The sequence below is a fragment of the Equus asinus genome, unplaced genomic scaffold (genome assembly GCF_041296235.1).
Source record: "Equus asinus isolate D_3611 breed Donkey unplaced genomic scaffold, EquAss-T2T_v2 contig_193, whole genome shotgun sequence".
NCBI classification, from domain to species: Eukaryota; Metazoa; Chordata; class Mammalia; order Perissodactyla; family Equidae; genus Equus; species Equus asinus.
In genome coordinates this window covers 111,314-138,219 of record NW_027224842.1, presented here as the reverse complement: position 1 = coordinate 138,219, position 26,906 = coordinate 111,314, and the positions used below count along the sequence as shown (strand labels likewise).

General features: G+C 51.8%; 1 protein-coding gene across 12 annotated transcripts in view; it reads right to left on the bottom strand.

The window, feature by feature from the left end:
- LOC139043175 (uncharacterized short-chain type dehydrogenase/reductase y4lA-like) overlaps positions 1-26,906 on the bottom strand; it is a 91,910-nt gene that overhangs the window by 34,899 nt on the left and 30,105 nt on the right. For 7 of the 12 annotated variants that reach the window (XR_011500255.1, XR_011500256.1, XM_070503453.1 and 4 more), the window contains exon 4: positions 6,393-6,568. Coding sequence is in view for 7 of the 12 variants with exons in the window: in XM_070503453.1 (XP_070359554.1) it covers positions 6,393-6,568 (176 nt within the window). In the remaining 5 variants the exon portion in view is untranslated. Of the gene's footprint in view, positions 1-6,392; positions 6,569-18,714; positions 18,763-19,976; positions 20,388-26,906 lie in introns of those variants that run through there. The other 5 variants (XR_011500253.1, XR_011500254.1, XR_011500252.1 and 2 more) reach the window with 4 other exon arrangements.

Genomic DNA, 26,906 nt, shown 5'->3' with positions numbered 1-26,906 from the left:
GATAGATTCCATTCTTATCTATTAGTACTAATTTTTTTCCCAAAATATTTTAACTCCAAGCTTTTGGTTCAGAATTGCTACTTCTCAAGCCAGCTTGGAGCCCTGCCACTTTTTCTTTTAGATTTTAGAAAAATGCCTCTGGTTGTAAAATCAGGTTTCTAAACTGGTACTTTATTATGCTGTGTAATCCAAATAAAAACTCTGTTTTGAATTCTGTCTTAGGAGTTTAAGATGTTAGAGTATTAAAGGATTATTGTAGGATTGTTTTACTAATGAAGTCTCCTTATTTTACTAATGAAGTAATGTCTTAGTAAGACGTTAGTAATGTCTTACTAATGACAAAGGCCCTGAGGACAGTGACGAGATTGATTGAATGAATTTCAAGTCTGTTAAACAGGAAGGATGCTGGGACATTTGGACCTGCCGTGCGATTTCTTATCGGGTGCTTAGTCCTGGGGACATAACACCATCAGTGACGCAGATAACGGCTGTGTCAAGACAGCATTATGTCGGAGCCTTGTAATTCTGCCCCTTACCACCAGTGTTTCTCTCCTACATTATTTTATAGGCCACCGTTAAGACTACTGAACAGTTAAAATCAAACTAATCTTTTATCTGTACTTTGGAACCATTCCCCCAGATCTCTTAGTCATTGACCTCTCATCCCATCACTTAGCCTTGTTCTCTCTTTTCCATCAGTTTTTAGACATGTTGAAGGGTCCTATCTTTGTTTACATTAAACGACAACCACAACTAACTCCTTGAGGGCAGGAACTTTGTCCTTTACCTTTGACCCCCAGCATGTTTAGCACATACTAGGAACTTGATAAGCATAAGATGGATGTGTGAAATATTTTAGGCATGCTTTATTCATTTTTCTTATAAGATGGTAATGAGTTGCTTTAGTAAATGTCATAATTTCTCTTTGTAGGAAAAAGTTGTCTCGGGTATAGCGAGTGAACCAAAACATGATGATGCTGGGATCGCAGATGGGGGTCGCCTCGCTGCTGTGAAGAAGGCAATGAGAGAGAGGATGCAGCCGGGAGAGCGTGCTGAGGCCGTGGGCTCTGCGGTGCCAAAGGAAGTTGATCATAAAGCGTTTGACACTGGATCTTTTAGAATTGAAAGTCCCGTTAAATCATTCTCAGGTTAGTTTTTCTGTTGAGACTACTTAAGAAACGTACTTGGGTTGGATGGGAGCTTGTACAGGAGGTGAAAAAGTTTTCACAGGAAGCAATATAAGCTGTCTGTGATTTCTGGAAAATAGACCACATCCTCACCACCAAACACTTGCAGATTTTGTTTGATGGATGGGATTAGATTACCTGAAGTGACATATCTCCTAAAGTTGCTTTTCTGTGTTTTCTAAGTGACTTCACTTCCATTATTAGCCCCTAACCCCAAGGTCCTGGGAGGAAGGTCCCAGGTCCCAAGAGGGAAGGGCGATGAGCATGAGGAGTGAGGTGATTTCCTTCAGGTTGGTGCCAGGCTGGATGAGAATTTCAGCAGGAAAGGAAGCTTAGGCACCAAACCATCACACTTCTCTGGCTGTTCTTAAAAAATGACGCTTAGGGAAGGTGGGTTTGGTTTTATTTTCATTTGTATCAAAACTTTTGCCCAGATCTTTTTGAAACACAACAGGCCAATCCACAGACAGAAAGGGGACTCATGGTTGCCAGGGGCTGGGCGTGGGGAATGGGGAGTGACTGCTACAGAACCCGGGATTCCCTTGTAGGGGGATGTGAATGTTCGGGAACCAGACAGTGGTAATGGTTGTGCAACACTGTCTATGAAATAAAGGCCCCTGAATTGTACATCTTAAAATGGTTAAAATGCTGGTGGAACTTTATGTGAATTTTACCACCATAAAAAGAATGAAAGTATCTGCAGTATGATTTAGTTTATGTACAATTCTAGAAATCCCTAATCAATAGTGACCACAGGGAGCCTGGGGCTGGGGGCGGGAGGGATGAGAATGAAGCAGAGTTTAGGGGCCAGTGGAGACGCTCATCATGCTGACTGTGCTGACGGCTTGACAGGCCCACTGGAACTCACCAAACTGTCCACAGCAGACACCCACTGCTTCTCGCCCAGCAACCGTGCCCGGAGAAAGCCGCCAAAGAAGTAGAAAAGCTACACAGGTTTCAGCTCGTGGGGTCACTTTCATGCTCCCACACGAACATGCAAAGCGAGGGCCACCTCGCCAATGGGGAGTGATCGCCACCCATAATGTTCAGAGAGAACACACCCAAGCATAGAACAGCGTGCTACTTCTCATCCAAGAAAGGGAAGAAATTAAATATGTGTGTACATACACAGATGTATATTTGTAGGTATTTGCTCATATTAAAAAATAAAGGATAAGCCAAATTTATGAAAACTGTTACTTATGGGGGAGGAAGAGAGCAGAGTTGAACAGACAGGGGTAGACTCTGGACTTATGGGAATATATCTGGTTTGTGAGTTTTGACCTTGGAACCATGTACGTTTTTACATACTTATAAAACAAAATTTAAAAACATACTTTAAAAAGGCGATCTCTAACAGAAGAGAAGGGGACACTTCCGATCTTCCTCTTGGACCAGTGTTACCCTAATACCAAAACCAGACACAGGAATCACAGGAAAACTGCCAGCCAGTATCTCTTCTGGATACGGACACAAAAACCATCCACAGAATACCAGCCAGTGAAATCCAGCCACGCAGAAAAAGGACCACACACGATGGCCAAGTGGGATTTGCTCCAGAACGCAAGGTTGGTTTAACATTGGAAAAACCAACTCACGTAATGCACCTCATCCATAGAATAAAGAACCAAACCACACGGGCCTCTCAACAGACACAGGAAAAGCATCCGACCAAGCTAACATCTTTTCTTGATAAAAACGCTGACCAAACCAGGAATGGAAAGGAAGGTCCCCAACCCGATAAAGGGTATCTGTGAAAACCCACGCTCACAGCATGCTTAGCGGTGAAGGACTGGATGCTTTTCCCAAGGGCAGGATCAAGAACCTCCACTCTCGGACATCAACACCACACCACGCTACAGGTTCTTCCCAGAGCAGTCGGGCGCGACGAGGAAATAACAGATCCACACCGGGAAGGAAGAAGCGAAACTATTTCTAGCCGCAGGTAACATGATCATGTACACACAAAATCCTAAGGAATACGCTAAAACACTATTAGAACGAATAAATGAGTTCAGAGGACTGCAGGATACAAGATCAGTACACAGGAATTAATTGCATTTTTATACACTTGCAATGAACAAGCTGAAAATAAAATTCAGAGAAGCATTCCAGTTATAATAGCATCAAAAAGAATAAAATGCTTCAGAACAAATTTAACAGAAGATGTGCAAAACTTATACTTGAAAACTACAAAACATCTTCGAAAGAAACTAAGACCTAAATGAGTGGAAGACGTCCTATGTACACGGATGAGAAGACAGTAGTAAGACGGCCATACTCCCCACACCGATCTACAGAGTCAACGCGAGCCCAGCAGAACCCCAGCTGGCGTCTCTGCAGAAACTGACAAGCTGACCCTAAAATCCATAAGGAGTTGCAAGGGTCCACGGAGAGCCAAAACAAGCTTGAGAAGGGACTCACACGTCCCATTTCAAAACCGACTACAAAGCAGCAGTAATCAAGACAGGGTGGAACTGGCATAAAGACACAAGGACAGGTCAAGGGCTAGAATCAGAATCCAGTACTAAACCCTCATATTTATGGGGAACTGATTTTCAACAAGGGGGCCAGGGCCGCTGGACGGGGAAAGAATGGTCTCTTCAGCCTTGGTGCTGAGACAACTGGATTTCCAGACGTAAAAAATGGAGTTTGACCGCTGCATCACTATATTCAAAAATTAACTCAAAATGGATCAAAGACCTAGACGTAAAGGCCGAAACTAGAAACTCTCAGGAAAAAACAAAAGCAAATCTTCATGACCTTGCATCTGGCAATGATTTCTTGGATATGACGGCAAAAGTACGGGCAACAAATGAAAAAACAGATAAAGTGAACTTTATCAAACAAACAAAAACTTTTTGGCATCATGGAAGACTATCAAAAACTGAAAAAAGGGGTCAGCCTGGTGGTACAGTAGTTAAGTTTGCACACTCTGCTTCAGTGGCCCAGTGTTGGTGGGTTCAGATCCTGGGCACAGACTTACACACCGCTCAACAAGCCATGCTGTTGCAGCAGCCCACATCCAAAATAGAGGAAGACTGGCACAGATGTTAGCTCAGGTCCAGTCTTCCTCAGCAAAAAAGAAAAGGTTAAAAAAGACTCAGGTCAATTCTCAGTTTTTCAGGTGCTGAGTACATATAATTAAAAAAAAGAAAAAACAACTCAGAGAATGGGAAAAAATGCACACCAAGTATTGGATAAGGGACTTGAATCTAGAATATATGAAGAACTCTTACAATTGGACAATAAAGTGACAATCCAGTTAAAGAACGGGCACAGGATCTAAACAAACATTTCTACAAAGAAGATGCACAAATAGCCAATAAGCAGATGAAAAGCTGCTCAACATGACAGTCTTCAGGGAAATGCGAGTCAAAACCACCAGGAGACACTTCGTGCCCCCTAGGACACGCTGTCTACAATCAGCAAGACACAAGTGCTGGCGAGGGTGTGAGAGATCGGAACCCTCCTACGCTGCCGGTGGGAATGCAAAATGGGGCAGCTGCTTTGGGAAATGGTCTTGTGGCTCCTCAAAGCGTTAAACATGGTGTCGCCATGTGTCCCAGCAATTCCACTCCTAGGTGTGTATATCTGAGAGAACCCTACACCTGCACACCAAGACTCGCACACGCGTGTTCCAGCAGCCCTGTGCACCACAGCCCAAAGGTGGGCCAACCCAGACGTCCATCAGTTGATGAATGGATAAATGCACAACGGGACGCTGAAAGGACGTGCCACTGACACACGCCCCAATACAGACGAACCTTGAAAACACAGGCTCACTTGTATTTTTGCTTTATTTTGCAATAAAGCACTTCCTTTATTGCTCCTCGCTTTACCGCGCTTTGCTTTATTGCGTTTTTCACCAGATGCTCCACCAGCAAAGAGAAGATGACTTGCTGAAGGCTCAGGTGCTGGTTAGCATTTTTTAGCAATATGGTATTTTTTAATTAGGGTATGCACTTTTCTTTAGTCATAATGCTATCACCCACTTAGACTACAGCATAGCATAAACCTAACTTTTATCTGCACTCGGAAACCAAACAATTCGTGTGACTTGCTTTATGGTGACATTCACTTTGTTGTGGGGGCCTGGAGCCGAGCCCCCAGTGTCGCCCGGGTCTGGCTGTGTGCTGAGGGAAAGAAGGCAGACACAAAAAGCCACACATGGTATGGATCTGTTTACATAAGATGTCCAGGATACTCGAACCTACAGAGACAGGAAGTGGATTAGTTGGGGGTGGGGGAGGGGGGATGACAGCTAAAGGGTACAGGGTTTCTTTTAGGGGTGACAAAAATGTCCTCCAGTTGACTACGATGATGGCTGCACAACTCCGGGCATACACTGCATTGTGCTGAGTTGTACGTTTTAAATGGGTGAACTGTGGTCCGAGAGTTATATCTCAATAAAGCAGTTCCAACAAGAAAAGAGGACAAGCCCTAAAAACTGCAAGCAAAAGGAAGCACGTGAACCATTCAGCAGGTGGAACAGAACCTGCTCACAACACACATGGACGGAGGGTCAGCATCCAGAATAGGAAGAGACATTCCAGAGGGGAGGGTGGGGATGAAGAGAGAGAAAGCACCCCGGAAGCACAGGGGCAAAGGGGAAGCACAAGCACCCCAATGCGGCCTGAAGGCGGAGCTCAGGAGCACAGCCCAAGGCAGCCCGATCCATGGGGGAGCGGGACGCGTCAACGCCAGCACCCAGGAGGGGCCGTGCCAGCTGCCGGCTACACGGGAGCCTTCCCACGCGGCTGAGGCGATGTGGGAAACCACGATTGTGCTCGTCTACATGTGTCTACACATGTCAACATGGATGGCCTGGAGACATGCCACCGAATTTCAAAACCAAATGGTGAGACAATGCACGGGGGATCATGTGTTAGGCTAAGTTCAAAATCGACATGTTGCTGCGCATGGACTGTGGGTCCACTAGCACCCACCCTACACAGGGAGAGACAGGGGGCAGGAGGGCGCAGAGGAAGGGCCAGGCTGGACCTCAGGGGATCAGTTGCTTAAAAAATGCAAAGGTGAACGCTGCTCCATCTGGGAGGGCAACAACGCACAGGCATGTCTGTCTTCAATATTTGGCACAACCGTTAATACAGAGTCTCCACTGTGTTTCAGATCCTGAAAACAGAACACAAGCACCAACCCGTGAACGTGGTGCTGCCCAGAGGCAGCACGCAGGGCACCCACCTTGGCCACCTTGCCCATGTCCTCCATGGTGGCTCTCTCGTGCGGAAACTGGGCGAAGGTCCGCTCAATCTTGGCGATGACGGCATCGACGTTCACTGTCCCCTGCGGACGGCCTCGGGGGAAGTAGAAGGTGGGGATGCTCTGGCTGGTGGCAGGGGCTCCTCCTTTGTCTGGACCTGAGAAATGAGACAGGTGGTGAGGACTTGGGAACAGGAAACATCGTCCTCACATGAACCCGTAACAGACAGGGGCGGCACCGTTCTCAAAGTGAGCGCACGGGGCCACGGAACCCCAATGTGCACAGAACGCCAGACAATCCTGGGGGCCAACTCCAGCCATGAGGCCACCCGCATCCGAAAGGTCACACACCACAAGAGAGCGTCACATACCACTGATCCACACTGCTGAGCCTCCCCCAGCCCTGCCTCAGTGTGACCCCGCAACAGTGACAGCTGACGGCCCAGGCTGCCAGGGAGGCTGGCACAGGTCCTTGTGGGGAGCCTGCCCCGCAGTCCTCCTGGGGTCAGGGTCCTCCAGGCGGGCCGTCAATGGCGCTCGCTCACAGCCAGGACAGGTGTGGCCTCTCTTTGGGGCCCACACCTGCAGTCGCTGGTTCCCACGTGTGCCTCCCGGAGAATGGGACGTACGTCTGTCACCTGACCTGGGATGGCCCTCCGGGAAAGGATCTGGCCCTGCAGCCTCTTTCTCGCCAGAAGGCAGAACGGCAGCTGAGCCACCCCAAGTGAAGCCAGCACCTTCAGCAGCAACTACTTCGGAGAAGTTTGACCTCCTGACATGCTTTCCAAGACACAGTGGTGTCGGGACGTGCCCTCGGGGATTCAGGGAGCTGACCTGCTGTGGGGCTGTCGTTACAGGCGGAAGGGGGGACTCTGTATATAAAACACGGTTGTTTAAAATGCCCCCAAGCAGAAAGAGCTGTTCAGTGGACCCGGTTAAGGAATGACTGCCGAAAGTTGGCCCCAGGCCAGGTCTGCAGCACCGAGGGGGGAGAGGCTCTGAATCTCCTCTGAGGCCGAGCCCATGAGGCTCGCTGTTCCCACTACGGTGGGCACGGTCGCCCAGCAGGACTCAGCAGCATCTCCCTGCTGACTCAGGAGAGGCCTTCTGGGGCCAGAAACAGCTCCTGGGAGCCGGGTCGTAGACGGCCGCCGAGGACCAGGCACCCGGTCGGCCTCGACGGGCAGTGACGGGGAGGCACAGTCTGGCCCATGGACGCATCTCCGGTCTACACCCTACATTCTCTAGGGCTGGGGACACGAGGCCACAGTCTCAGGAGGCAGGAACAGCCCAGCGTCCTACTGGAGAAGGACTGGACTGAGCAGCAAAAACCCAATGCCTGAGGCCACGGGGGCTGATGGGGCCGGGAGTGGGCAGATGGTCAGGAGAGTGCACTGTGAGGGTCCCCAACTCAACAAGGTCTGGGGAACCCAATGCACACGGGACACCACGGGACCACATAGGACCTGCAGACCCTGAGCGTGCAGGAGACACACACACAACACAGCAGGCCGAGGAAACACCACAGAGGGTTCAGGGCCGGCCCAGTGACCGGGCACATCGTGGTTCTTACCCAGAGGAATGGCACCGCCAGCAGGCCCGAACGCCCAGGTGGGGGGTCCCCTCCATGCGCCACGGGGCACTCACATGTCAGCCACCCTCCCCAAGGCCGAGTGACAGAGCACAGCTCATGCAGCCACCGCCTCATGCCACAGGGACCAGGGGCTGGAACACCAGACACCAACAGCACTACCAATTTGCCACCAGGATACACAGTCAACACGGCTCCCCACTGAAACCTGCGGGTGTCCTACACATCTCGTCCTGCAACGGGGGCCTCTTCACCACCCAGCTGCAGCCTCTGGGACCGGCTAGTGTCCTCCTCAGTCCATCAGTCCATCTCAGGGACGGCCCATGTTCTCTCAGTCACGTCTCGGGATGGCCCCACGTCCCCCTCACTCATGTCTTGGGATGGCCCCCCACGTCCCCTCAGTCACGTCTCAGGATGGCCCCACGTCCCCCTCAGTCACGTCTCGGGACGGCCCTGCATCCCCTCAGTCACGTCTCAGAACGGCCCTGCATCCCCTCACTCACGTCCCGGGACGGTCCCTCGTCCCCCTCACTCACGTCTCGGGAGGGGCCCATGTCCCCCTCAGTCATGTCTCAGGGTGGCCCCGCATCCCCTCAGTCACGTCTCAGCATGGCCCCATGTCCCCTTCAGTCACATCTCGGGACGGCCTCGCGTCCCCTCAGTCATGTCCCGGGACGCCCTGTGTCACCTGTCTGTTTTCCCTCCAGCACTAGGAGGAGGAGTCACTTGTAAACGCTTTCTGTCCTGCCCCACTGACGTGACCCACAGACGACAGCAACACGTCCAGAGGTGTTGCTGTCCTGAGTCTGCTGTACTGGGGGGCTATGGGGAGAGCCTGCAGACGCACGACAATGAGCCCTGTGATCACAACAGGGCAAATAAAACAGTCAGGGGTTTGACGCAGGGTCACCTCAGTGCTGAGAGCCGAGAGGCAGATGTGGACGGCACGGTGATCAGAAAGGAGAGGCTGCAAAGGGCGGCCCTGAGGTTCCGGCACCTATTGCAGGCCGGCTGTGCTGAGCGAGGTGGATCTGCCATGGACGGTGGGAAGCACGAGGACCACACTGTGGACTAAGCCTCAGAGCAGAGCAAAGGCTGGACGATGACCTCGGGCCCACCCTTCACGAGACTCGGCCCGAGTCAGCACCCAGGGACACAGGCTGATCCCCCTCCTCCCAGCCCGGGATGTCCTGTTCCACGGGGATTGGGTTACAGTGTCAGAATCACTGAGTCCTGATGTGACAGCCCTGCACAGCAGCACTGAGCCAAAACCACACCCACCGTGGCCCAGGGACAGGCGGGAGGGGAAGCCACACCCAGAGCTGCCTCCTTGGAAGGAGAGGGTTCGGTTCAACAGATCTGCTGGGGGTGCCCACGATTCGCTTTGAGGAAGATAACTTTTCCCCTCGATTTCTGGAACAAAGACTGAGGGCCATTTTTCATTTTTTTAATTTTTTGTGAGGAAGACTGTTACTGAGCTAACATCTGTCCCAATCGTCTACTACTTCATATGAAGGAGGCCGCCTCAGCGTGACTTGACGAGCGGTGCTAGGTCTGCGCCTGGGATCCGAACCCGCGAACCCCAGGCCACCGAAGCGGAGCCTGTAAACTTAACTGCTGTGCCCCCGGGGCAGGCCCCTGAGTGCCTGTTTCCTTGCCTTGTGGCGGTGGTTCCGTTTTCCCGTCTTTCTCTTTTCTTCTCTCCCGCGAGGCGGAATGAATTGCGAGCCCAATGCCCTGAGCTGTCGGCCACAGTCGCTGCCCTTGTACCTTTGTGCAATACGGTGTTGGTGTTTCCTGAGCACCGACCACATCTTCCCATGAGCCATCTCACTCAACTGCCGCGTTCAGGACAATCTGTGACTGACGTGCCACCAGCATCCTGTATTCACGGTGGGAAAACTGAGGCACAAGGAGTCTGGCGCTCCAGGCAGAGGGCAGGGCGCCTACACTGTGGGGTGGCTGCCCCTGGGCTGGTTCTGGAGCCGTTGTCAACCATGTGCCTTCTCCCCAGTCCATGGCTGGGCTGACACAGACCCCTGGGCTGCTAAGTCACAGGGACGTCGTTCGCTGCTGGTCAGCGCTAGGAGGCCGCGCACCTGGTCACCTGGGAAAGGACAAGGAAGAGGGATGACAGCGCTGCTACGCCTCCATGCAGACACACTGCTCGGCCTCTCGCCTACGACCAGGTGTGATTCCTGAAAACGAGGTTGCTGTCACCGTGTCAGCCGGCTTCTGCCAGACCCGTTACACAGTTAATACTCAGGCCGGTCCTGAGAAATGGACTTTGACAAAATGGACAGAACGTGACAAAGAACTTAAATCAAATCTTCCTGCGGCTGTCAGTGCACAGCAATCCACCACGAGGCTCACCCTCGCCCCCCTGGCTGGCCCGAGCGTCCCCATGGGTGCCCTCCTCCCCCTGGATGGCCACAGGCACACTCCAGCTGGTGACGGCGTGATGCTGACTCCACCACACGAAGCCCTGAAAGCAGCGGGGTGGGCTCACTGGGGCGTCCTGGACATGTGGTGTCAGGCCCTGTGTCGCTCACGCCCACTATCTGTGCCCCCCTCCTGTGGAGACATAGGGACATTTCCTGCCCAAGGGCTGCCAAGCGACAGCTCTGGAACCTCGCTGGACACTCACGAGGAAGTCTGTCTTCATCTGCACAAGTCACGCGTGGCGACCAGACCTCCTCATGAATCCGCAGTCTACGCAGATGCGAATCCAGGCTGGGATCCGCGAGCAAGGCTTTGCCCTGGGGTCCTGGCGGCTCTGCCTGGGGAAGTAACGTGGCCTTTGTGCCCTGGTGACCTCGCGGTGACCCGGCCGCCACCACACGTGAGGGGAGGGCGGGAGGCCAGCATGCCCCTTTGTGGAGCAGCAGCAGCAGCAGCGAGTGCTCGTGGCTCCTGTCCTAGGCGTGAGGATACATGCGAGCACCTCCTGAGGGGGCTTTGGGGGCCTGGTGTCCCTGGTGCTGGTGTCTGCACACACCACAGTCCTAAAGGTGGGCGGTCCCCACCACGGGCTAGGCGCCTGTCCTGCGTTGTTTAAAGGTGAGCGAGTGCAAGAAGCTTACAAAGGCCCCAATCTGAATGGGAGCACAGGGAGGCAGCCGGCACGGCCTCAGCACCGCAAGAGTGTGGCTCGTCCACGTGCTCCTGCGGGAGGAGCTCCGGGGGCCACCACCATCTCCGACACCGCATTCCCTCCTGCCCCGTCAGCAGAGGGCGCTGTCAAACTGAGGTTCCGCCGTCTGGGGGAACTAAGACACCACACAGGCATCAGGCTCCACCCCCACCGTACTCTGAACCAGGTGGAGCATCTCCTCATTTGTCTAAAAGGCAAGGACACCATCTTCCCTGCCCCTTCTCTACTCCACGCTGTGCCGTCATTTCTGTTCCTCCTCTGACCATTCCCAGGGCGGCACGTGTCTTCGGCTTTGTGAGTTTTGTCCTCCGTCCCCAGGCCCCACGTCTTTTTATTTACTTTGTGACGTCTGTCACCACACGGGAGTTTTTAGATCACGTTTGTAGTCGGCTTCATTCTCTCGTTGGTCTAACAGATGGTCCAAGGCAGCACTGGGAGCTACTTTATGACATCTGAGCACGTGCCCTGTGCTCACGAACTCAGAACGACCGGCACCACGGGGACAACGTCTGAGGTCTGTACAGTGGCCCATCGACCCTCCCATGGCCCTGCTGGGCGGGGAGGCCTCGGACAACAGGAGAGGCCAGAGGTATAGAGAAGGACATGGGGGGCCAGTTCCAAGGAGGATGGACACCGGGCCCCCGTGATGCAGGCTCGGCCGCAGTCCGAGAGGGAGAAGCTGATGGGCCACCCGGGCAGAGGGGCCAGCCTGGGCCAAGGGCACGGGGAGCCCCAGGTCCTGTGTGGGCCTCGCAAGGGGCAGAAACCACGCATCAGGAGCAAGTTCACCAAACCTCTGTGGGTGGAGACGCGCCAACGTGTCTTCCGAAGCTGCAAAGACTGAGCACTCTAGGAGGCAGTATTCACACTGCAGGGGATGAACCACATCTGACGGTTTCTACCCGCTTCCTGAGCACATGGCGCAGAGATTCCCACGACAGCGATGGCACCGGCTCAGTCACCTGTTCCTCCTTCTCCATCCCCCACCGTCTGCTGGTCCGCTTGTCTCCAGGGGCAGGAACAGGAAGGGGATGGGGCCCAACAGCCAAATGGGCCTCCCAGTCAGGACTGGCGGGGAAGGGCCTGCTGGTCGCGATGGAGACACACACACAGACGCACACACACGCATGAGGCCTCCACGCCCAGGGCTGCCACGCGAGGGCCTGTCTCTGCCTCAGCTCGTGTGTCTGTTCCTGGGGGTGGACACACAGCTCGCTGATCTCCAGGAACCCCTCGCCTCGTGCGGCAGCCCGGGTCCTTCTGACCCTGGAACACAGCAGAGCTCCTGTCTTCCTCTGCTCCGGGCCCTGAGGCCTGGCCCCGAGGACACACGCATAGCTCCATGAGACATGACCTTCTGGACAGCGGCACAGGACGAGCAGAGTGGGACACGAGCGAGCTTACTGCCTGGGGAGCTTGACCATGGTGGAGGGAGGACGCCCACATGGGCTGCGCAGTGAGAGACGGCCCCTGTGGTCAGAGCCATGCGGACGGGGGGAATTTGGGGGGAATTTGGCAGATGGAGGGAGGGAGGAAGGGAGACAGCTACAAACTTAGGGGCAAAGACACAACCACAGGTCTTTGGTGCTCTTGACAGCGCCCTGCAGACACCCCGCATGGCCACACTGGCTGCTGCCAGCAGGAGGGCTTCCCTTGAGGGTGCCACACGTCCCTTCCACCAACACGCTGGTACAGGAGGACGGTCCCCTGGGTCAGGAGTTTGAGAACCACTGCACCACAGCTCCCTGGGGCACAGCGGGTGTGTGGAGGCGCTAATGACTGCCCCTGTCACTGCCCACCTCAGGGCCTTTGTGCCTACTGTTCCCAGGCGCCCCACAAACACTGCCTTACCTCATCTAAGACCATGATCAGATCCCACCTGCCACTAGCATGTCATCAATAGACAACACAACACCCCCCGCCTGAGCCCACTCCCACCTGCCGTCCCCTCACACCAACCATCACCCCAGGTCACAAGGTCATCCCTGACACACCACACATCCCACCCCACCTGCCGCCCCCTCATAGTAACCGTTACCCCAGGTCACAAGGTCATCCCTGACAGGACAAACATCCCACCCTACCTGCTGCCCCTTCACAGGAGCCATCACCCCAGGTCACAAGGTCATCCTACACACCACACATCCCACCTCACCTGCAGCCCCCTCATAGGAACAATCACCCCAGGTCACGAGGTCATCCCTGACAGAACACACATCCCACCCCACCTGCCGCCCCTTCACAGGAACCTCACCCCAGGTCACAAGGTCATCCCTGACAGAACACACATCCCACCCCACCTGCCGCCCCCTCATAGTAACCGTTACCCCAGGTCACGAGGTCATCCCTGACAGAACACTCATCCCACCCCACCTGCTGCCCCCTCACAGGAACCATCATCCCAGGTTACAAGGTCATCCCTGACAGAACACACATCCCACCCCATCTGCTGCCCCCTCACAGGAACCATCACCCCGGGTCACAAGGTCATCCCTGACAGAACACACATCCCACCCCATCTGCTGCCCCCTCACAGAATACATCACCGCAGGTCACAAGGTCATCCCTGACAGAACACACATCCCACCCCACCTGCCGCCCCTTCACAGGTACTGTCATCCCAGTCAGGCTCTGTAGGCTTTTCTGTCATCCCAACTAGAAGGTGCAGCTACCCTCCAGTGCCTGGCACAGAGCAGGCCCCCAGCAATATGCAGTGATGGAACGCACATCCCAAAGAGCTCCCCTGAAAGGAAAACACCTTTCGCTGTGTTCGGAAAGCTGCTACCTCAGAGAACTTGGCCACATGACTCTGTTTCCCTCTGTCCACAGTGAGTCTCTCCCAGCCTGGAACCTTCCATGTCTCTCACACTCATGGGGAAGCAAGCGTCTCCCACCAACTCACTCCCTGAGGCACAGCGCAACACTGGATGACCCAGTTCTGGTGCTGGACTTGCAGGATCGACTCAGGGAGAAGTAAATGCTAACATGTGTGCTCTTTCTGCGGCCCTGTCAAGACCCAGGTACCCGGACCAGCCCTTCTGAGGAAGGCAGCTGGAAATGCTGGGGAGAGCACTTGACAAACATCTTCCTGAGTGCCTCACGGACTGGCAAGAGAGGAAGGACTCTCAGGGCACGGACGCTGGGAAGGGGCACCCAGCGAGGCCAGGAGAGGCTGGACAGGCGCTGCCTTCAGGGAGTGCACTCAAGGGGGTGAAGTGACCGTCACCTCACAGTGTTGCAGAGCTCGGGGACAGGAGGCAACATCCAGCATCCTCGACGGAGGCTGCCCCCTGAGCGGGATCCTGGGGGCTGCCCCTGCAGTGAGAAGAATGAAGTGGAAATAAATCCCCACCAACCTCTGACCCCAGGAAGGAAAGGACAATCATAGGCCTGAAAGCTGGTGCTGCATCAAGGGGCTGTGGGCAGGGGTGGTGGCGAAGCTCCCGAGAGCTCACAGCAGACTCCCAGTCAAGTGTGCAAACCAAATGTACATCCTGTGCCTGGTCCCCAAACCCTCCAGCCGACGACATCAGGCTGCCACAGATCAGCAGTGCCCGGAAGCAGCAAGATGTGCTGAGGTGAACCATCCTCAACTCGGGACTCAGAAAACGCCCCAAGTTCCAAGGAAAGTGAGGCGTTCATGATCAAAATGCACAAACACACATGAAAGGAAGGCACCATGGGGGAGAGCCGGCAAGCAGGGAGCAGCTGGGCTGGCGAAGACTCCGGACTCTGACGTTGTTGAGAATGAGAGCCGACACGCTTCATATATCAAGACAGGGAGAGGCTTGAAGATGCAAGAGTGAGGAGACTTAAGACAGCCCCAAATAAAACGTCCAGAAGAACAGGAAACACACTTGCTTTCTGGGTTGGAGAGCAGAGCAGCACAGCTGGGAGGGACTCGTGCCCCGGGAGGGAGGAGACGCAGGTGCTGAGCCTGCAGCTGCAGAGCTGGAGACACATCCTGAGACCCGAGGCCCAAGGAACCCCAAGCAGGAGTCCTTGGAGCGACCCACACTGCACACCGGACGACGAGACTGGACAACATCCAAGACAGCGGCAGATCCTCAGAACCTGCCACAAGGAGACGGAACGGAACAGAAAAGGGGACCGTCTCCAAAGGAGCGACCCAGGAGCCCTGCAGCCAGCTTCTCGACAGAAATGCAGGGGCCAGAGCTGGAGGAGAGCGGCTGCCCTTTCGCCCAAACGCCACCTCCCGGGAGGTGTCTGCCACACAAAACCAACATGGAGACAGTTTGAGACCAAAACGGAAGAAAAGCAAAAGCGAGCCGGCCACTGTCAGCAGACGCTGGTCCAGGATGTGCGGGGGACCGTGCGTCAGGCAGAAGCCAAGTGCTCCTGACGCAGGTCGGAGATGCAGGAAAGGGGCGTATGGGGGGCAAATCTCAACACGCTGACTGTGTGAATCATCATAAGGCGGCGATTTTATTTCTTTTTAAAAACCCTCCGAAGGCAACAACAGCAGTATAAAATGAATGGGGTCATGGAATGGAAGTGTCTGAGAGTTTTGTTTTTTTTTGTTGAAGAAGATTAGCCCTGAGCATCTGCCGATCCTCCTCTTTTTGCTGAGGAAGACTGGGCCTGAGCTAACATCCGTGCCCATCTTCCTCTACTTTATATGTGGGACGCCTACCACAGCATGGCTTGCCAAGTGGTGCCATGTCTGCACCTGGGATCCGAACTGGTGAACCCCGGGCCGCTGAAGCAGAACATGCTCACTTAACTGCTGCGCCACTGGGCCAGCCCCCATCTGAGTGTTTTGAGCTGGAAGGCAAAGGTATTAATTTTTCACCTGGAAAAATCCAGTAGTGGCCATTTCTAGGATGAGCAGTCAGCTAGGAGCAAGGGAATACTCCAAAGTAGGAGAGGAAAAGAGAAAGAGGAGGCAAGAAAGGACAGGACGAAAATAAACCAAGATGGACGAACAGTCATAACACGTGGAAACAGACAAACGGCACAGTTAAAAGATGAAGATCAGAAGGAAAAAGAGAATCGTGTCTATTCACAAGAGACACACATAAGACGTAAGGGTGCAGAGGGTGAACATCTTCTCAAAAGACGGAAAAGGGTAGAGGGGCCGTGGGGTGGCTGGACTGATGTGCACACAAGAGGTGGAGGTGTGGACAGTACTAGAGAGAGACAGGGACCGCGTCAGGGCAGGCGACCAGGGGAAACGACATGCCTCAGAGCTGGCCAATGCCGGCCCCAGGAGCCCCACACGGACACGGCAGACGCTGCAGGGAAAAGCAGAGGTCCAGCCCCCAGGGAGGCCGGGCCCAGCTCCCCGGAGCGATGACGGAGCTGACGGGACAACGAGAAACAAACAGCCTGCTGCAGACACGGGAGATTTACAAGTTTAATCTCCGGGACAGAAATAGATGCGGCCCCAGCACAGCTGCAGCTCTCACATTCTTTTCCAACACACAGGACGCCGTTGGGGGCTGGCCACCTCCTGGGCCGCAAAACAGGTCTCAGCAGGTCCTGCAGGGACCGTGGGGCGCATTCCCCGACCTCCAGGGGACGCGGCCAGATGACTGGAATGAACAAAAGTGGCAAAAACACACACGTGTGTGTGTGAAAGGAGAGTCCTAAAGTACGGCTCAGGCCTCTTAAAAAATGACAACCAGCCGACCAAGGGGCATTCGGGTCCCCAAGCCTCTTGCCTGGGCTCCCACCCGCCCCGCCCCACGCAGGCCCCCTGCAGCCCCGATCAAGGGGCACGGCCTCACGGAGAGCTACTTCTGTAGAGGGCCCCAGCCGCCTGCTCCCTGACTCGACCCCACTCCTGGGACCTCAGACTCGCCCATGGGCCTCCCAGAACACACAGTGGGGCGGAGCGGTGCCCCCACGACCAAAATCCAAGCCCTGGGATAAAGCAAAGGCATCTCTTCTCCCGCAGAAGGGTATGGGGGAGCCCAGCAGAAATCCGTCCAGCTGTGTCTCTGGGGTCACACCTCCCAACACCAGCCTCGGACGGTCAGGTCCCAGAGGGGTCAGACGGCACATGCTGGGACATCAGATGGGTCCCTCCGACTCCAACGGGCCAGGACAGGGCACAGGTGGCAGAATGAGAGCAGGCCAGGCAGGGACGCTGGGCCGGAGCGGCCAAGCCCAGCAGCGTCCTGGGCGGCCCCGTCTGAGACCGGATGCAGCAGCAAGGCCGGGACGGGGCCCTGGACGGGGCCAGGGAGCTCAGGGGGACAGCCTGTGGATTCCAGGTGAGCCCAGGCCCCAAAGATGCTGCACCCAACAGGAGGCCCCTGTGGGCCGCGAGCTTTCTCCTCGGCTCCCGTGGACCCTCCACCCCAGCTGGCAGGAGGTGCGCCAACTAAACGCGTGAACGACACTCCACGCTGACAGATGGGAGCCAGAGGTCAAAGTTTAACACAGGGGAGCCAAAGACAACAACGGGGGAGCCAGGCCCTGCACACGGGTTCGTGCGAAGGATCTCCCTCCAGCACAGGAGGGGCCGGGCTCACTGTGGAGGCTGCTGGGCCAGCCGCGTTCACAGGAGGGAGCAGAGCTGTGTTCCCAACACTGACACAGACGGGGGAGCCCGGCTGAGCGGGGTCCCCGGCCTGGACACTGTCAGCCTGGCTCTGCACCTGCCCCACAGGACGGGCTCCCAAGGGGGCGTGTGTGCGGCTCTGGAGTGGCCTGTGAGGGGAACCTGCATCCACAGCCGAGTGGACAGAGGGGCCGCTTCCAGCTGCCAGGGTCCTGGGAATGTGGATCAAAGGGGGTATTCATGACCCTTCCTGCAGGGTACTGTGACCCCACCCAGACTAGGACCCCAGACTGTGGCCCACTTGCCATCTGGGACAGGCAGAGCTGGGAGGCCACGCTGTCACCCCAGGGAGGGGAGGTCAGCTCAGAGTCCAGGACTGTCCCCAGGGGGTGGCCACACTGGGGTCTGGAATGACGCTCAGCGGGGTCTGTGTGCCCTGAAGGACCCTGCAGGGAGGCTGGACAGCGTGTCCGGGCCCACAGCAAGGTGACAGAGTGGAGGAGCAGAGGCGCCCGTCAACTGTGCCTGAGCCTGTTTGTGGAGAGTGGGTGATGGGACCCCCGGGGTACAGGACGCTCAGGACCCCTTCCAGCGGGGTGAGCCGAGCATGTCCTGGGCCTGAGAGAGCCTGCAGTGACCACCGGGAGTTGGCGCTGCTCGGCGCCCAGAAGGCCCGAGAATCCCTGGGCAGGGTGGGCGGGTGGACATGGGAGGCGGGAGCAGGGATGGCTCCACTGTGGACGGCACAGCCGTGCCCCAGGGTCCTCTGCTCCGGGCCAGGGGGGCCCACTGAGCGGGTGGCGTGGCCGTCAGGCTGAAGCACCACCTCCCTCCCTCCACCCCCAGCCTCTCCCTCTACCCCCAGCCTCTCCCAAAGATGTTGGCTGACCCCCCCAAGGCTGTGTCCCGAATCCGCCCTCCAACATCTTGGGATGAAAGGAGCCAGGAGAACTCTCCTTCTGCTCCTCCCACAACCCCCATGAGAAAGACCCACTGGTCCACCGCCTGCAGCCCAGGGAGCACTCACGTTACGCAATGCACATCGTCACGGCTGAGAAGCAAGGTTGAGACATGTTTTCTGTGACAAGAAACAACTTCCCATGAAATGAATTCATAAAGTTTGATTCCCAAAAAGTGATTTTCATTTGATAAGCAGCAGCCCTAAAGCAATGCAGACTTTCCTGCATGGGCTCTGTGGGGAGCCGGGCCCCCAGGCACGACCATCCTGGGCGAGGCTGGAGGGATTTCCGGGTCTCCCACACAGCCCAGTGGACCATCAGGAGAAACCCTAACTGCCCCACATCTGTTTTCCTATCGTCAAAGCAGGACCCGCGTGGGGCAGATTCCACTCCTGGGTCTCCAAATGCAGGCACTTTCCTTAAAATCTAGGGACAGACTCACACCTTCCCCAGCTGCAGACAAAACTTCAGAAGTTGGAAGACACAAGACAGGAAAAATTCCCAAGCTGTGTAAAAGCTGAGATATGATCCCAGAAAAACTCCCATTAAAATATCAGCAGAAGGCAGGTCTTTTTTTCCCCCAGATGGCCCGGTCTGATTGGATGTCATTTTTTTTGGCCACAACAGGACGTTAAGTCCTGGCCTAGAGAAAAAGTGCGGGTGTCTAACTGCAAGAGGTGAGGCGTTCAGGAGCAGGAGCCCCGGCCCCAAGCCCTGTGGCCCTGCCCCCAGCACCGGCCCAGAGCTGAGGCGAGGACAAGATATGCCACGGAGACCCCTCGAGTCACAGACAGACTCTGGGGATCACGGGCTGTCTGATGCTTCCAAACGACTGGGTCCCTCAAACTAACTCGTAACACGTCCAAGGTGTAGACACAGCAGGTCTTACTCCTCCGAGCACACACAACCATGGAGAGGGTGTCTACACGCCAACTACTCACTATCAGCACCGAGCCATCCACTTGCCCGGCCCATGTGTGCAGATCCCCACAGCCCAGTAAACACCATGTGGCCGAGAAGGCCAGGCGTCCCACAGGGCCGTGTCATCACGGAGATGGCCGTGACCATGGGCCAGGCTTCCCACCGGGACCACAGGGTCAGGTCCCCACCCGAGCCAGAACCTGTCCACGCGCTGGGGGCTTGCATCCTGGCCACACCGCGGCACCTGCCGCCAAAACTCCAGCAACGGGCGAGCTCTTAGGAGCTCTCCCAGCGACTTCACGCGGGACCCACGCTCCCTGCACGGGTGGGTGCGAGCAGCCCCCGCCCCCCCCACACCAGGGAGGGACTCGGGAGGGACCCGGGTGGGCCGGGGGGGTGACATGCGGCAGACCTGGACCTGCTGGAAGGCCTTGAGCCTCTTCTTGAAGCGGGAGGGCAGCACGAAGTCGCAGCCGCGGGCCAGTGAGGCCAGCTCCTGCCTCAGGCTGGGGTCCTGGCACAGCGACGGCTCGTGGAGCCGCATGTCGGCTCGCGTGGGCCGCCAGGGCCCGGGCCAGGCACCTCGCTCTGGCTCTTGCTCTCGGGGCTGGGCCTGGCTGGGGCCGCTGGGCTCGGGGCGGCAGCTGCGCCCGGCAGGACGGTTGGGGTGGCTGGGCTCAGCGCACTCCGTGCGTCGCTGGCCAGGCGCTGTGGGGGCCGGCCCAGGCGGCGCGCGTTCCACAGGCTGAGGAGGGCACATGGCTGGAGGAGGGGTGGCAGGCCACCCCTCCCGCGGGCGGGCGGGCCGGCGGCTGTGCAGGTGGGAGGGGACAGCTGGCGCGCCCTGACGGAGCAGCTCTCTGCGAGGCTGCTGAGGGTGCGGGAGGCCTTGCAGGGGGCGGTGTCTGCAGGGACCCCGGCTGTGGCTCAGTGTGGACGCACAGGGCACAAACAGGTCAGCAAGGACAGCCGATCTGGGGCAGATCTGGGGCCGCCTGCCAGCGCTCGCACAGCGGGGAGGTGGCGCTCTCCCCAGAAGCAAAGCCTGCCTGCCCGCCCACGACTAAAGGGGACCTGCCACAGGCTCCTCGCGGAGGAGCGGGTTCTACGCTGAGGCCCCAGCCTGGGACCCAGATGCAGCCAAGCAGCTGTTCCCTCCCTGAAAACGCACTGGGAACAAAGGGGTCTGCCCGCCCCAGCTTCCCCTGCTCGTTAGAGGCTGAGAAAACATACTGAAGCTGCAGAGGACACCGGAAAGTTTTCTCTTCAAAAATCGGGTGAGGGGGTGAGTATTCTGGCTTCTGTAGTCTTGGTGCCGGTTCCACACGACAAAACGTAGAATGTCAGGACAGGGCAGAAAGTACCACAACATACAAGGTAACAATATGGAACGACAGTGTGGAACGTCACGACAAAGTACCAAGTAACCAGAACGTCCAAAATAACGACAGTGCACAAAGTACCAACAGGGCAGAACGTAACCACAACGCAGGATGTAGCGCTAACGCACACCATAAGGTAGGAGCCAGTCACATAAACGTCAACAGGGCAGCAGACAGCAGGTGCACTGAGGATGCGGCCAGCGGACACACGGACACCCGGCACCTCCGCCCGCTCCCGCAGGAAGGACCAAGGCTGCAGTGGGGGCCGAGTCGCCTGGGCCCACGCAACTCAACAACAAAACATCAAACAACCCAATCAAAAAATGGGCTGGAGACATGAACAGACATTTCTCCAAAGAAGATATACTGATGGCCAATAGGCACAGGAACAGATGCTTATCATCGCTGATCATCAGGGAAATGCAAATCAAAACTACACTAACATATCACCTTACACCCGTTAGAATGACAAAAATATCTAAAACTAATACTAACAAATGTTGGAGAGGTTGTGGAGAAAAAGGAACCCTCATACACTGCTGGTGGGAAGGCAAACTGGTGCAGCCACTATGGAAAACAGTATGGAGATTCCTCAAAAAATTAAAAATAGAACTACCATACGATCCAGCCATCCCACTACTGGGTATTTATCCAAAGAGCTTGAAGTCAGCAATCCCAAAAGTCCTATGCACCCCAATGTTTATTGCAGCACTATTTACAATAGCCAAGATGTGGAAGCAACCTAAGTGCCCAGCAACAGATGAATGGATAAAGAAGATGTGGTACATATATACAATGGAATACTACTCAGCTGTAAAACAGAACAAAATCATTCCATTTGCAATAACATGGATGGACCTTGAGGGAATTATGTTAAGTGAAATAAGCCAGCAAGAGAAGGATAATCTGTGTATGACCCCACTCATATGAGGAATTTAAAATTATGGACTAAGAACAGTTTAGCGGATACCAGGGGAAAGGTGGGGTGGGGGGTGGGCACAAAGGGTGAAGTGGTGCACCTACAACACGACTGACAAACATTAATGTACAACTGAAATTTCACAAGATTGTAACCTATCATTAACTCCATAAAAAAGTGTTAAATGTATATCTTTTTTTACTTATCAAATACTTAAGGGAAAAAAAGACTACCCATTGTAGGACAACTTACTCTGAAGTAGACACTCTCACATATGGACAGTGGTAATAAAAGGATTTAGAAAACAACTTGGCAATAAGCCTTTGATCTCTTGAGTAATTCTGCTTCTTTTTATCTATACAAAGAAAATAATTCTTAATAAATAACTTTACTCACAAAAGATACTGATCTATGAGTTATTTACAACAGCGAAAACACTGTAAATAATTAAAATGTATAATAATGGCTAAATAAACAGGTATGCATAAAAGTCATACAATATCATACCATCCATTAAAAATAATTCAAAAAAGTTCAATTATAATATGGAAAATAGTTCACACTACAATGCTAACCAAAAATAGCAGGCTATAAGTTGTAGACAAAATATGATCACAACTATGTTTAAAAGCACATGAGGTAAGCCCTGTGGGATAGTGGTTAAGTTCACGTGCTCCACTTTAGCGGCCCGGGGTTCATGGGTTCAGATCCCAGTCTCAGACCTACACACCACTTATCAAGCCATGCTGTGGCGGTGTTCCACATACAAAATAGAGGAAGACTGGCACAGACGTTAGCTCAGCAACAATCTTCCTCAAGCAAAAAGAAGATAAGCAACAGATGTTAACTCAGGGCCAATCTTCCTCAACAAAAAAAAATACAATAGGGGGCCAGCCTGGTGGCATAGTGTCGTTAAGTTGGCAGCAGCCTGGGGTTCACAGGTTCAGATCCTGAGCACAGACCTAGCACCACTGTCAAACCACGCTGTGGCGGCATCTCACATAAAATAGACGAAGATTGACACAGATGTTAGCTCAGCAACAATCTTCCTCAAGCAAAAAGAGGAAGATTGGCAACAGATGTTAGCTAGGGCCAATCTTGCTCACACACACCAAAAAAAAAAGGAAATAAAATAAAATAAAATAAAACTATTACAGTAAAATACTGTCAGAAATATTAATAGTAGGTGTTATCTAGATGATAATATTATAGGTGATCTTTTTCTACCTTTTCATATTATAAATTTATCGCTTTTATGCTGTAAAAGTTCTGTTTTCTTTTTTAATTCATGTAATTTTCTTTTATAGTTCATAAATGAAGATTGGAGATGTATGAGGTAAACTAAACTTAAAAGTTGAAAACTTAATTTTCCTAAGATTTTGCAAGGTAATCCACTCCCATTCAAGAAATTACTCATATGTGCATGTGTTTTTAGTTTTAAAATTATAGTATCTATTTACAATGCATTATAAAATATACAGCTCATTTATTTGTTAGTATCCATAATAACTTCAGTTATAAATCAAACAGTATTTGATAGTTAGCTTTTCACACCTCCTTTATTTACAAGTTTACTCCTTGCTTTAGTGTTAGAAATCTTATGTCCTTATTCAAGTAAAATTATAAGAAATTCTATCAAAATCTTCCAAGTATTAATTACATAAGCATATAAAATAAAGTCTAATTGTCTATAAACTTTTTATGCCTTGATTTTAGTCGCAAATGTGATACAGGCCCATACAGGTTTCCACTACGCTGCTGAATACTTAACCACTGCTTCCGGTTGTTAGGGTAAATGGTGGAATTTTTCTCAGTGGGTCCACGTGTCTTGGGTTTCCTTACAAAAACTTACCAAATTTTAACATGTGCATTTTATGCACACTGACCTGATTTAAACCTCATGAGAACTTTATTACAGGAACCTGAGGCTCAGAAAGGCACTTATTTGCTGAATGCAATAAGGGAGTTAAATAATTTGCACTTACAGCTACTAAGTGGAAAATTAGGAATTCTATCTCCAACCAAAGCCTACGCTATACTGCACCCCTTAGGGGAACTCCAGGCACAGTGACAAATATAATTTAATGAATAGAAAAAGTAGTTACCCTAAAAGATAATCCTCAAAAAACTCAAAATCTGAAGTACAGTTTCTACTGAATGTGTATCGCTTTTGCACCATTGTAAAGTCAAAAAATCGTTAAGTTGAACCACCATTAAGTTGGGAACCGTCTGTACTTAAAAGGACTATGGACAAACTAAGACGTCCATGAAAGTGCTTTCAGTTACTAGAGCATACTTTTCCAAAGTTTTTCATCTTTGTTCATTGCTATCTTTATTGTTTTATATACGCTCATTGATTTAATTTACTTTTTTAATAAGACACTTTATGGACACATGAAATTACCCGAGTTCTCTGGCTTTACTGCTCATGCTTAAGCCACTGTGCTTACCACACTATTTTCACTTGGACATAGCAGCAACTAAAGATAAATCACTAACAATAAGAAAAGTAAATCATTTTAAAATCAATTCCTAAAACTTCCAACTAAAACTGGAACCGATCCTCACAAAGACCAAGACTTGACAGGCGTTACAAAAGTATTTCAAACAAAGGACAGTACGAAAACTAAAGCCACAGACAGCTATGGCATTTCACATAGGACCATTTAAAAAAAAAACAAAAAACACTAACCAGTCAGCTACAGCCCATAAGGAGCTTATAAGTCCTCACTCCTATGCTCACAACAAGAAAAAAGATAAAGGAAACTGTAAATCAATAACATCTTAGAAAACTGAGGTCACAGGGCAAATCACCACTGAAAACACTGGAGACAGGCAGATACAGAGAATCACAGCTTATCTGGAGTGGGAACACTTCAACAGTAACTGACAAACTGTAGGAGACCAAGTATGGATCAGCCTGAGAGTTAAAATATCTTGGGGTCCCAGTTTTGGGGGGGGGGCCCACACTTTCCTGGGTTTTACGTCCAGGAACCCTAGGAGGTTTTCAGGTTTTCACAATGAAGATCTGAGGAAAATCCTCTTCTGCTTTGAGCAGGAGAAGGGGAAAGTAACCATACTGAAATATGCCCAGAACATTCTCTTCTTAACAAAGTCACACCCTGAAGATAAAGTACTTTAGCAGAGCATCATCTACCTGGAGGAAGAGCAATTAGGCAACCTCAGCCTCCACCAGCCTTCTTGTCTCACCGAAGCTGGGGGAGGGAGGGAGGGCTAAAAGACACTTTTGAAGGTCACAGTCCAGGGACTCAGGACCACTAGAAAAAAATGAGATTTAATCGTAAGATTACAGAACACTTTCCCTCCCCAACTGCTTATCACCCCATCAACAGGGATCCACCATAACAACAGTGAATTACAAGTGAGAATACAGCAAGATAACAGACTCTGTTTAAGAAGGAGTTTTTACTTAGGGAAATCCAAAGAAAACAGGAAGAAAAAAATTAAAACAAGGAAACTAGAAGAAAATGAAGCCTCTGTCACCTACGGGTACAGCAAATATTAAACACAACCCAGTTCCTAGTGAGATTAACATAAAAGCTCACACTAAAAGCCTGATTACCTCAGTTCCTATCACCAGAAATATCATATTTGGCTTTCAAAAAAAATTGCAAGTCATGCTAAAAGGCAAGAAAAAACACAATCTTAAGAGACAAAGACTGCATTAGAACCAGACTCAGATAAGACACAGGTTTTTGGAATTATAAGACAGGGGAATTAAAAATAACTGTGACTAGTATGATAAGGTCTCCAATAAAAAAAAGCAGGTAACGTGCAAGAATAGATGGGTAATATAAGCAGAGAGATGGAAACTCTATTAAATAAAACAAAAGGAAATGCTATAAATCTAAAACACTGTAAAAGAAATAAAGATGCTTTTGATGGGCTCATCAATAGACTGGACACAGGCAAGGAAAGAATCAATGAGCTCGAAGAGGAAAGAACCAGTCAGGTTGATGATACGTCAACAGAAATTTTCCAAACTGAAATGCAAAAGAGAAAAGAGAGAAAAAAAGAAAACAGAAAAACTAGTAACTATAGGACAATTACAAAAGTTGTAACATACACATAATGGAATAAGAAAGAGAGAGAAAAGAGCAGAAGAAATGTTTGAAATAATGGTGGGTGGAAAATCTTCCAGAATTAATGATAGATACCACAGACGCAGGAAGCACAGAGAATATCAAGCAAGATAAATACCAAATATCTACACCGAGCTATATCATATGCAAACAGGCAAAAAAACAAAGACAGAGAAGAATTTTAAGAAGGCAGAAGAAAGACACCTTATCTAAAGAGAAACAAGGATAAGCATTCCATCTGACATGTGGTCAGAAACCATGCAAGCAGGAGGAGCACGGAATAAAATATTTAAAGTGTTTAAAGGAAATAAAAAAACCACCAAGCAGGAACAATGTATCCAGCAAAATGATCCTTTGAAAGCGAAAGAAAAATAAAGGCTTTCTCAAACAAATGAAAACTTAAAGAATCTGTTGCCAGGAGACTTGCCTTGCAAGAAATGTTAAAAGAAGTTTTTCAAAGAGAAAGAAAATTATATACGTCAGAAACACACATCTGATAAAGAAAGGAAGAGCATTAGAGAAGGAATAAATGAAGGGAAAATAACATCTTTTATGTTTCTTATTCTTAACTTACCTAATAGCAAAAATGTATCGGGTGAGTGTGATCCCCTTACAGATAAGAGGAAGAATTGGGAACGCTCTATTATCAGGTACCTACACTATTTGTGAATGGTATGGTTTTATTTGAAAGTAGACTCAGACTAGTTATAAATGTATATTGCAAACTGTAAGACAACCAATAAAAATTGTTTTAAAGAAGTATAATTTATAAGTTAAAAGAGGAAAGAAAATGAAATCATATAAAATGTTTAAAACCAAAGGCAAAATGGGGAAGATAAAAAGAAAACAAAGAACAAGTGCAATGAATAAACAACAGCTACAAACATGGCAGATATTAATCCAAATATATAAAAATTAACTTTAAATGTAAATGATCT